The sequence below is a fragment of the Synchiropus splendidus genome, chromosome 4, assembly GCF_027744825.2.
Source record: "Synchiropus splendidus isolate RoL2022-P1 chromosome 4, RoL_Sspl_1.0, whole genome shotgun sequence".
Classification (NCBI taxonomy): domain Eukaryota; kingdom Metazoa; phylum Chordata; class Actinopteri; order Syngnathiformes; family Callionymidae; genus Synchiropus; species Synchiropus splendidus.
In genome coordinates, this window is record NC_071337.1 from 20,265,920 (window position 1) to 20,278,258 (window position 12,339).

The following is a 12,339-nucleotide window of genomic DNA, read 5'->3' on the forward strand; positions in this document are numbered from 1 at the left end:
TTTTTTATAGTTTAGACAGGCGGCTCGTTGCTTGAGCCTTAGCTGCTTCACGACCGTGTCACCGCGAAGACGAGCAAACCGACTGATCACTGTCTCACATGAGTCGTAGTTCCCACTATGGTGCGACTCTTCGTGGTGCGTTCAAGTCGGATTGGATGTCAGGATTTTATGGCTGCAGCGGAATCTCGACTGCAAACATCATATGACGGTCTTAAAGATGGAGGTAACTGCAGCTCGGCGGTCGTTTTTGTGCGATATCGGTAAGAAATATCTCTGCTTTCCCTGCGTTTTACAAACCAGTCTGTTGTGAGCGTCCATGTTGCACCTGTAAACGATATAAGCAGGTCAAGTTCCGTGTTTACTGCGGAGCCATGACGCGCGCTCGGAGTCGAGCTAGAGTCCATGCTAGCTCCTGATGGTGGTGATCTAACCGCTCTGTAATATGTAGTTTGCTCACATAAAATGTATTATTCATTCATTTGGCTGGTTGTTGCGGTCGCTGCAGCCAGTAGTCTGTCCGACATTTTTAACTGGTGTCTTTCAAATGCGCGTAATGCGGTCAAGTAACGGATCTGATTTGACATTCTAATGATACAAGTTCGTCCCTGCGTTTTTCACTTAGATCACAGCTTATCGTTCAGGAAGATTATATTATTGCTTTTTTGCACCTGCTCCACCTCATCTGTAACCGAGGTTTACAGTGTAAATAGTTAAAACTCATTCAACATTTCTAGTGCATGCGTGTTCATTTCTATTCTTGAACTGTGTTTCTTAGTTATACAATAGAACGAATTTCACACAGTTCAATCAGATTGGAAATAACATTTTTTCTTCATTTTTCTTCTATAGGAAAGACAGATAATTGGTCATTCATACAGTGTAATGTGTTGAACAAGCCTTTGTTGCTGCCCGTCTCAGGGTTCTGGGCCGACCGGACCGCCCTGCATGAAGCCGCCTCTCAAGGCAGGTCTCTGCAGCTGAAACAGCTGATAGAAGCAGGAGCGTCCGTCAACATGGTGACAGTGGACAACATCACTCCCTTGCATGAAGCCTGCATTCAGGCCCGTCCCAGCTGCGCCCGGATGCTGCTGGAAGCCGGAGCTCAGGTGAGTGAAACACTGAACCTGACCAGGCGTTTGGTATCAAAGGAGTCTGACGTGCTGCAGGTGGACGTCCGCACCATCCACGGCAGCACCCCGCTGTGCCATGCCTGCGCCTCTGGCAGTCTGGAGTGCACTGAGCTTCTGTTGCAGCACGGAGCCAAAGTCAACCCCTCGCTCACGGCTCTCACCGCTTCACCGCTACACGAGGCCTGCATCCAAGGTTGGACTCTTGAGCTCCCCGTCAGTCTGATTGGATCCTTATGGCTAACACGCCGCCTCCTCCCAGGAAACGTGGACATTGTGCGGTTGTTGATTTCCAAAGGAGCCCAGTTGGAGGCTTACGACGTCCACTTCGGGCCCCCTCTTCACATAGCATGTGCCAAAGGGCAGGTGGACTGTGTCAGAGAGCTGCTGCTGGCCGGTCAGTGGACTTTAAAGAATCCTTTTTACTTCATCCGTTTAGAGCGTAGTGCCAAAGACTCAAAGTTTTTGCCGTGACCTGTAATGAGTCAGAATAGATGTCAGATAGTGATGGACAGATGGATATTGGTAACACTGAACCAGTCAAACCTATCTGAAAACACATCTTTCGATGACATGTTCACTGCAAAACAACTACTGCTTCTGTTTGTATTGTAAGCAAATCTGAAGTCTAGGCTTGAGCTAAGATGGTCTTGAAGTTCGGCAAAGATGACGGCTACTAAGGTTGTTATTCCTTATATTTTGGATGTCAATAGGTCATGATAGCGAGAAGGCTCTGAAGCTGCAGGGGAAGACCACTTCATGTCCTCATTGTGTCTGTCCTTTAAGGTGCCAATGTGAACTCTGTGAAGTTTCATGAGACGGCGTTGCACCACGCAGCTCGAGCAAACATGACCGACATGATTGAGCTGCTGGTGGAGTTTGGAGCGAACGTCTTCAGCAGCGACAACCTGGCCAGGAAACCTGTGGACTACACCAGTCCAGTATCTCCTTCCTGCATCTGCCTCCAGTTTTATGAGAGTAAGTGCTGATCACGGGATCTAGCAGCAGTCAAAGTGCGTATCTTTTCTGCTCCCTGTCAGGTAACCCGCTGAGCTTGCAGCAACTTTGCAGAATCAGAATCAGGGGCACGTTTGGCACCAGAGCCTCTGACGTGATATGCAGGCTGGACACCTCGCAGCGCATCAAGAGCTACCTACAGTACTGTGGCCATGCCTCCGCTACTGCTGTTGTGTGAAGAATGAAGTCACTGACATGGCGACGAACATTGTTATTTTTATTATTATTATTACTGCTGTTTTTGTCATAAAGAGGTGAGCGCTCATGTTTTTGTAAACCGTCTTAAGACTAAGGTTTGAGCAATTTATTGGTAAAAATAAAAAAAAATTCAAACGTTGTCGTTCTAGTTGGTCGCCAGCAGATGGCGAACACGGGCCATTTTCCTCGTGTCACATACAGTACGTAAAACAAACATATATATATATATACAATGTATGTGCAATATGTGTACAATAAATGGCAGAAAAATAATTATTATATAATTATTATTATAAAAAATGATATATATGTATATATATAGGGTGTTTTGTTACATTTTTGTGTAACACTTCTTAAATATGTATATATATATATATATATATATATATATATATATATATATATATATATATATATTTTTTTTTTTTTTTTTTTTAGATGTTACCCTCAAGAATAGGCTCAAGCCACCTTCCGATTTGTCACCAAGATGATGTCCAGATGCGCATGGCCTCCATCTCGGCCTCTGCTGACTCATGATGTTGTAAGCTTCAGACAGTCTATTTAAAGCATTCGCGCCCGCCACCGCACTCAGACGAGGGTCTCGGTTTAGAGTTGGACATATTTTTAGTCGGAGGCTTGTTTATGGATTCCAGAGAAGATCTGTCCATTAGTTGGGAGTGTTGACATGACCTGATTCTGTGCTCTCGTAACATCCAGAACAAGAAAGGAAGAAGAGGAAAGACTCTTCCACTGTAGTCTGGAGGTCCGGGGTCATTCAGAGGTTGAATCATGTAGCAAAGTGTGCTCTTTAGAGAAGCAACAGTATATACAGGAGTTGAATCTTTACTTAGGACTCACATACTTTGGACGTGAAGGTGGTGTCAGGCCGTCTTCAGAGGGCATTTTTCTCACAAGCAAATTAAGCAAATGAAAAATGTTAACGTCAGCAAGAACGCTCTTATTAAAATATCTTTATATTTATATTTTTTGCAAAACACAAATTCATAATTTTGTCTGTGTTGTTCAGTTTCTTTTTGCTTGTTTTCCACTGGGTCGCGACTGCCACCTTCTGTCCTGTTGAGCTTTTTTTTTAACTTGAGCTATTAATGATATCCATAATTGGTGACTTTTGATTACGAGACATATATTGTCATAAATAAATTGCTCATTTATTTGTGTAATTGCCAGCAATTAATCATTAAGTACTGATCAGCGTCTTGCCAAGCTTGACTATATTGAAGAAGCCATGTGTTCATGGTTAATATTTGTTCCTTGGTCTACAGTGTCAATATTCCAAGTGGCATAAGAAATGACTGATGCTAGAAAGGTTCGAAGACAGTGCTCACCTCCACCAAGCCACTCTGTGGTGTTATTATTTATCCAATATTATTGCCTTACATACTGGATAACTCGACTGCAATTACCTCAGTCGGCCAGCAGGTGATAGTAGCGCCACAGAGCTCCTATAACATGAAGAAGAGACTGCGCAGCACCAGCACCCAATACCTTAAAAACAATGGTAAAGCTACTTCTTTATCACCAAAATGATGTTGATCATGTTGTTCATAGCAGTGAAATATATTCAATATAATAATACAGTGGTACCTCAGATTTCGAACGTCCCGGAATTCGAACAAATCAGAGTTCGAACAAAAATTTCAAGATTTTTTTGCTTTTGATTTCAAACCAAAATCCAGAACTCGAACGCCCCCGAAAAAAGCCGGAAAAAACATGTGCGGACCGATCAGCTGACCCACGACGCGCTTCGTTATTGTGTATAACGGAGCCTCTGTATGCAGACGTGTCCCGTTAGCTACATTTACTGGCTGTTTTTTCTTCATATTGAGGTGTAAAACCTTTCCTGTCTCCGCACTGGACCGTGGTAGAGTGTCACAGGGGAGGTGCTCGCTCTCCACACCTCCACTCCAGGGTTTGATGTCCTGTTGTGGGCTGGAGCTGGGACAGGGATGAGGCGAGTCTGGGACAGAGCGTGACTTGGTTTATGACTTTGTCACAGCCAAACTGCACAGAAGTGCACATTCAGAGCTGGACACGCACCGGGCACCTCTTCACTTCTGGAGAGACGTCACTCACTCGGCAACCCCTCCCACATGCAGCGGCCACACACATAGACGAACAGTGCACCTGCAGCAGGCACAAAAATTGATTCAGATTTCGAACAAATTGCTTCTCGAACGGCCGTCTGGAACTGATTGTGGTCGAGGACCGAGGTACCACTGTATATAAACTTGGGGAAAGTGAGCTGTTTAGTGAGTGTTTTTGACCTGTAATTTGACTGTGGTTGATTCTTGTTTTATCAAAAAAAAAAAACAAAGACGACTGTTCATTTGAAGAAAATGCATTTTATAATTGTTTTAATAATGGGCACATTAGTTATATATTTCTCAGTCCACTCTGTTAGTTGGTTGTTTCGATTAAATTGGATAAATATTTTGACAAAAATACTTTTCTGTTCCTTCAAAAACAAATTCTCCCCCACCAACACAATAATGTGTTTACATTCCATCCATCACACTCAGTCTTATATAACCAAACAGACTCGCGTCACTTATTTTCACATGACTGCTCACCCCAAACAGACACCTACACACCGCCTTCTGACACTCAGAGTTAAATACATGCACACACAAGGTCCGATTTTTTTAGCCTTGTTAGGACATTGTGTGGTTTCTCATTGACATAATGCTTTCCCTAAACACAAAACACTTGAATAACCTTAACCAGGACTCTGATCTAAACTGAAATCCAATGATGTTGACTCAGTATTTGGAAGTTTTCACCCTGACATTTAACCCTAAGCTTGTTGGCACTGGCCAAACCTAACTAAGCCAAATGTCCTTACAAGGAGGTGTGTTTCCCAGAATTGGTCCTCATGGGAATAGATAAAGTGTTTATCTATTCGTTTTAATGATGGTGTATAAAGTTTGATTGTCATAAAGATGTATACACCATATTTACACTAACACCTGAGCTTTACATTCTTTGCTGTAGTAAGCGGTGGTGACCACCTGGCGGCGCCACAGAACGCCAAAAGCGTCCAGCACGAGCTGTCATTGGGAAAACCAGCAAGTGTGGTGGTGGTCTCCACATCATTATCATGGAGATAATTGACCTCCGCGATCATCTTTGCACACGTTGGTAAGCAGAGGCCTCCCTGGGGGTCCCAGCTGATGGAACGGCGCCCGGGGGTCCAAGGTCATCGCGGAAAAGAGGAAGCTTGGACGTGGAGATTGTGGATTTAGTGGCGCTGAGCAGACAAGAACTCTGGAGCTTTTGTTTGGGAGAGGGAGATAAACACTGAGCTGGATGCTGTGATGGTCCAGTGCTGACCCCCCTCCAGCTCACCCCACCTCCGTCAGCCCCCTGAAATGAGCAGCAGATGCGCAGGGACGAGAGAAGAGGTGCGGCGTGTAAATGAAAACGATTTTTGCAGTTGATCTTCAGTCGCCCTCAGCTACTGAATCATCCCAGCTACAGTGAAGAAAACAACTCACTGTCTGGCTTCAATACAGTGGGACGAAAGCGACTCACTGGTCTCACTGCAGTGGCCACCTTTACTGCCCCGGATAACTTGTGCGCCAGTCTTGTGCTGTCCGTCCATTGGATGGACGTTTTCATCGTGGACATAGGCCGATGTCACGTGACTTCCAAACCTTTCCACGGACATGCGCCTACGCAAGTTGAAACACGACAGATTCTCTTATCAACAATGGTGAACATTGGGTGGAGTAATGTGAAGAGATTACAGGCTGTTATGACATCACTGCCGACTGATAGCAATACACCACTATGCATGTGGACATTGTTTACGTAAAGGTGTGGACAAAGAAAACATTTCAGCTTCCGGCACTGGCTGACAGAGGTCAGTGCAATAGAGAGTGATGACCACAGCCTGATGTAGGAGGCACATTGGGAGATATGTTGCTATAGTAATAATAATGTGCTGTGACATTTAAATGTGTTTCTGTTTTACTCTTTTTCTTCCTCAAATATATATTTTTTAACATTCAAATATTATTCAACTTAAGTTCATAAGGTAAGTTATGCTTCTTTCACCTATAAAAGGGCATTTCTGGTTTTATTTTCATTGTACTTCTTCATTGTAAATGTTATTATATGCTTTCACTTAATCTTTTCAACTGCAATAACAAAAAAAAAAACAGGAATTCGGACATAATTTTGGTCTAGTTCCAGCCCTTTGCTTCATTCAACAAGCCTTGTCTCTATTTCTAAGTGAGCTATTTATTCTGACACATACTTTTTCCACACCCGTGTTGTAGTTAGGTTGTTTTGTCTGCACTAAAGTTTGAATTAAAAAATAAACACTTGTCCAGACTGATCATGGACACAACCAAGTTCTCAGTGATCACCCAACTCCTGTTGATGGACTCAGACTAAGTCCCAGACTGTAAAGCAGACGTCTTTGTTCTGAGAAAATAATATTCACATGTGTCTGGACGCGCAGGCCCAGGGTCACACACACACATACACACACACACACACTCACACACACACAGGAGTGTGCACAAACATCAAACAGCCCGATGGCGACGCCATCTGGTTGTAGTTTGCAGGGGAGTCCCAGACTTCTCCAATGAAGAGAGTTTCTCTCCCAGACACTTCCTCCTCTGCCGTTCTCTTTGTTTTCGTCTGCTGTGCACCAGCAGAACTGATCTCAGCGTTCCACTCGTCCAATATGGGACTGGGAACTTTTTTTTTTTTTTTCTGCTGCTCACTTGGAAAATGAACCGGCAGCTTCTCCCTTGACACACTTTACCAACGGGGAGCAGTTTTCAGTTCACTTTCCATATCTGGCGAACATGGGAAGCGGAACCCAAACAAGCACGTCGCAGTGTTGGTGAACGTCTCTGCCACTGATGTCTTTCAGCAGAACCAAGACAGAGAGAGAATACCCAGCATTGATGACGGGAAATTGTCGGAAGATTGTCGGAGCCTGTGTCTCTGTGACGTCCCTGGCCTCTCTTCCTATGTAGCCGGCAGATCAAAAATGAATCAGTCCAACACATGGGCAAATCATGCTCTTCAATTGTTGTATCCTCCATGTGCGAGGAAGCGAAAGGAAAGGAAGCGACGCCTGTTTCTTAGTTCTGCATTGTCTTTAAACTCAGATGTCATTGTGAAGCTGTGATCGTAATATGATGACTGGTGCATCCTTCACTGTGGGCCAGTGGCCTGCTACAGTGTCATCGCTTCCAACATGTCAAGTCTCCAACACAGCTCTTCATTCAGACGACCAAAGGTGAAGAGCGGACTGCCGATGTACATATCCTACATACTTCCAGAATTCTCTCACGCTGAGGGTCATCTTTCTTCGCTGCAGAAAAGCTGACACTTGATTCTCGCCATTTGCCGTTTCGGAACATCGTCTTCTTAAACATTTGCTGTCAGCAAGTTAGTCGTAAATACCTGAGTGGGAAACACGCCGTTCATCTTCACCCTCTAGATATGTTACACAACCTGCCAGAGATGCCGAGAGGAGAGTCGGGTTACAACACGGACTGTTTGAAATATCAATGTATTGTAGCTCTAGATGCCTCAGTTTTAAGATTTAAGGATGTGTCCAATGTCAGCCTCCGTTATGAAATGTAACTGTGGCTACAAGTGGTCGCCCACATATTGCAAAACTAAACCGCTTATCATTGATATGCTGCTATGCTATACTGTTATTGCTTGAATTTAATTATATAATATTTCGTTTTCATATATTTAAATGTTTCAGTGTCAGTCTTTCAGTCAGTATATAGTATAGTTTTAAGAGTAAAATTAATTTCGATTATTTTTGCAAAGGTATGTATATTAAATACAAAAACATGCATTTGAACTAAAAAACGATCATAGAAAATATGTATATGCATGCGATATCTTTCAAAATATAAAGTCTAACTGACTGTGTTCTTTTTCCAGGCGTCAAAATATTTAAACTAAATGAAACATAAGTCCGGGTCCAACACCTCCAGGTACACATGTTCATCATTCTAATGTGGAGAGCATTGTCCCAGTGATGAATGCATGCGGAGATCAGAGGGCAAACTGAGGTACAGAATGTTCTTCACCTCCTTCAGGCATCAATTACAAGCCCAGCACCTGAGCGATGGCACACTTGTGTAACACACTTTGGGTGGAGTGTCACACTGCGGCAGAGTGTGTCAGTAGAAGCAGAGGCGGAATGGGACACACCTGTCCTAAACACTTCAATTATCTTATACAGGCTTTACTGCCGTCGGATTGGTCGCCAGCCTCCACTAAGATCGTAACTGCACATGTGTTTATGAGCTGGCCTCAATAACAGCAGAGGCCTCGTAACCTGCACCACTTAATTCCTTCATGTTTTTATGGCACGTCAGAATATTAAAAGTGGTAAAAGCAGCTTTTCATTTTTATTGTTTTTTTTAATATTACTCATGCATTTATTTATTCATTTATTATTTATTTACTCCTTATGTTGCTATTTCAATATGTATTCAGAATTATTAGGTAGCTCGATAGATTTCAAATGTATATGTGCTTTTTCCATTTCATAACCTCTTTTGCAGATATAATATGAATTTGAAAATGTACAAACATAAAAAAAACCGAATCAAATGAAATATTAACTGACCATTTAGGAACTTTTCTTTAAATATTGTTTTAATTTATTTCTCTTCATTTTGTTGCTTCAACTAACTCATGAAGTATTTCATTCATTTTTATATCTTGGTGTTTTTGTCATTTGGTGTCATTTTGAATAAAATCTGCTGTAACTGTGCCGACAGTGTTTGTGGAGTGGCGGTTCAAACAAGTGGTCGGGCCTTGTTCTGCAGAGGTCTGTGTGTGTGTGTTTGGGAACATTACGTCTCGACAGTCAAACAAAGACTTGCGGTGAGAGGCTTTTCTCAAGCTGTGAGCTTTAATCATAGTTTAAAGAGCAATGAAAAGATCCTGAACTCATCACAGCGGCGCCCGCAGCGTCACACCTGCTGATGTCCCGCTCTGCTCTCAAACCTTGAGCGTCCTTGTCCGCTCCTGCAGGCCACTCGAGCTGATGTGGTTAGAGGTACAGGAAGGTTCAGTTCTGCCTGACCTCTGACTCAGGGAATGAGGACACGAGTGCCTTGAGTGAGTCACTTATCTAAGCTTGTTTGGCCTAGATTTGTGATGAGAAGAGAGGCGATGCTTGGGTGTTGACCCATATGCTGCATTCTACATGTAAAATATTGTTCATCAACGCTTTTAGAACGTGTCTGAGCAGCAACAAGCGCACTCTCCTCGCCATCATGATCCTTTTGAAAAATGAGTCCCACATGGTCGTGAGATGGCTCTGAGACTGACGGGGGTTGAGGTGACATCATCATCATGGAAATACTCATTTCCATTTTCATATATATATATATATATATATATATATATATATATATATATATATTACAGGCCAAAAGCTTGGACACACCACTCATTCAAGTGTTTGTCTTTATTTACATTATGGACTCTCGCTGAAGGCATCACCATTATGAATGAACTAAAATGTGTAAATGTGTAAAATGTGTAAATGTGTAATCACTCAAAACATGTTTTATGTTTCAGATTCTTCAAACAGCCACTCTTTGCTTTGATTACTGCTCTGCTCACTCTTGGCGTTCTGGCGATGTAGTCGCCTGATAAGGTTTTCCAACAGGTGACCACATCATGAAGCTTATTCAGAAGGCCAAGGGTTTGCAGGCCAACAAAGCATTTGGCGACTGCTCTGAGTCATGTAAAATAGGAAACATATTTAGAGTTATTCAACCTTTTTTTTTTCTTTGCTACATAATTTGACATAATCTGCTTCATATATTTGATGTCTTCAGTATGTATCTACAATGCAGAAAGTAGTAAAATATATATGTAATAATATAGATATATTTCATTACATATATCAGATATGTGTAATAAAATAAACATCTAATATAAAATAAATAAATAAAAACACACACACACACATCATACATAATCACAGTTTAATGGTATGAGAATACTTGCCAGAAGAAGCCACATTTTTCAATTTGAATGAGTGTGGTATATTACTGAATCCAATGATGGAGCCATACATACATTTAAACAACAAAATATTGTTTATTTTGCATCAGTTTGACACAATAAATCACGATAGTGGCTATATTCAAGTTTTTATATCACCTGATTTAAACTAAAGCTCTTTTAATGTCTTGAAAATATTTGTTTTAAAATGAAACTTGCCTCCCATAAGTCAAAGTAACGTACTCTCAGGGATTCCTCCATGTTTGTTGTTGTTGTTATCATCCTCGCTGCCACGTGTCTTGTGCCTCAGTGTGATCAGTGGACCAGGAACTCCTGCACTTACAAAGGTTCACTGTTGTCTGGAGAGCAAAGTGTTGAATTAAATTACATTAAGTTAAATATTTTAACTTGTTTTTTTTGTGTAATTAATCGTAATAAACTATATATATGTCTGTGTGTGTGAGAGAGAGAAGGAAGCAGCAGGAGAGTGACAGAGAACAAACCACCTGTTCCATCTCACTCATCTAGAGACTCCATTAGTGTCTATTGTCTCACTGCGACCTGACCTCCTACGTCCGACCGTGTGCGTCCTGGTGTGAGCAAATCACTCCTATATAGCTCAGACCTTGAGCTGTTTCCCTTAAATTGTTGCCCTCTAACCTCTGCTGATGCAGGCCTCGACCTCTCCTCCCTCCACCACCAGGAGAAGCAGATCTACCAGCGAGGAGTCGACACAGCATCTTCTGGAGCGACGCCCTTGTCTGTAAACATCAGCTGCAGGTTCTGATCCAGTTTCCATAGGAAACTCTTCCAGACCCGACTGGAACAGAACGAGTGAAGGATGAGCAGTCGGGGGGTTCCTGGAAACACCCCCCAGCACATTAACCCACTTTCAGGAGGATCCCCCTGAGGTGAAGCAGGTCAGGGGACCGGGGGGAGGTGGGGTCACCCAGCTGGTCCAGACATCAGCAGAACCCACTCCTGCTCTTTGTCCACATTCCAATATGCCCTCATTACGGAGCCCCCTGATCTCTCACAGCAGCACCTCACTTTAACATCTTCCTGAAATAATGCAACGATGACTTCACCGAGGCTCCTTGACCCTGGTAATGGAGACCCCCTCTCTGACTGAGGAGTCTGATTTATGTCCCGAACGTGACTCATACGTAACTTTTCCAAAAATGGACTTACAACGATTTGATGAGCGAATGATCTCAATCACAATTTTTCAATTCATTCCACAGGAACTGGCTGTATTTCCGCTCCCGACTGTCAAGGTCGAGCTTCTATCATCTCCTTTTTAATAGTATTTTATGGTTGCTTTTTATTTGCTGTCACACTACTTTTCTGTTGACTCATGAAGCTCATGGTATTGCAAACATATTCATAAAACTATCAGCCTTTTCTCTCCTTTTCTCTGCCCAATTTCCCCCCGCGGTTATTGCCTTTTCATTGTTTTTATTTTCCCAGTTTTCCTGGTAATCAAGTTGCTGTCGATCTTTTCCTGAGCAAATACCTGCGTCTGACTTTGCCACCTGCAGTGCCTGAAGACCTTTGAGGCCGTGTGGCTCCAGTTTGTGTCCATGCAGGTGTCAGAGGTTGTCGATCCATTGTGGACATGTTTTTGTGGAGTTTTCTTTCAAACAAAGGTTCCTGCTTTACAGTAACTTCATGGATGAGCAAATCCCTGATAAAAGACTTTTCCCACTGGACTGGGACTAAGTGGATTAAAAAGCTGACAAATCCTGGTCTGTACGTCGTCATGTGTTTGGTCTATCGATGACCCCCCTGGAGACCCACCAGACCTACAAGTCCAGCAGTGGTCTGGAACATTCCCGGAGACAAAGTCAGCAGCAGAATCAATAACTGCGACTCAAATATGGACTCTCAGATGTGTCACTCACGTCTGCTGGCGCCTCCGATTCCAACTGCGCTCGGATGATTTAGCTCCTCTCAGGGGATC

At 42.9% G+C, this 12,339-nt stretch overlaps 1 protein-coding gene across 2 annotated transcripts; it reads left to right on the top strand.

Annotated features, from left to right (window-relative positions):
• The first annotated feature begins 96 nt into the window (after positions 1-96).
• Positions 97-2,597, top strand: asb13a.1 (ankyrin repeat and SOCS box containing 13a, tandem duplicate 1). 2 transcript variants are annotated; one of them, XM_053862227.1, is made up of 6 exons: positions 97-260; positions 919-1,106; positions 1,167-1,323; positions 1,390-1,524; positions 1,914-2,105; positions 2,168-2,597. In XM_053862227.1, the coding sequence occupies exons 1-6, from the start codon at positions 203-205 to the stop codon at positions 2,320-2,322; spliced, it is 885 nt and encodes a 294-aa protein (XP_053718202.1). In that variant the 5' UTR covers positions 97-202; the 3' UTR covers positions 2,323-2,597. The 2 variants fall into 2 exon arrangements, with proteins under 2 accessions (XP_053718202.1, XP_053718201.1); XM_053862226.1 differs by having other exon boundaries at positions 1,167-1,524.
• The last annotated feature ends 9,742 nt before the right edge of the window (positions 2,598-12,339 follow it).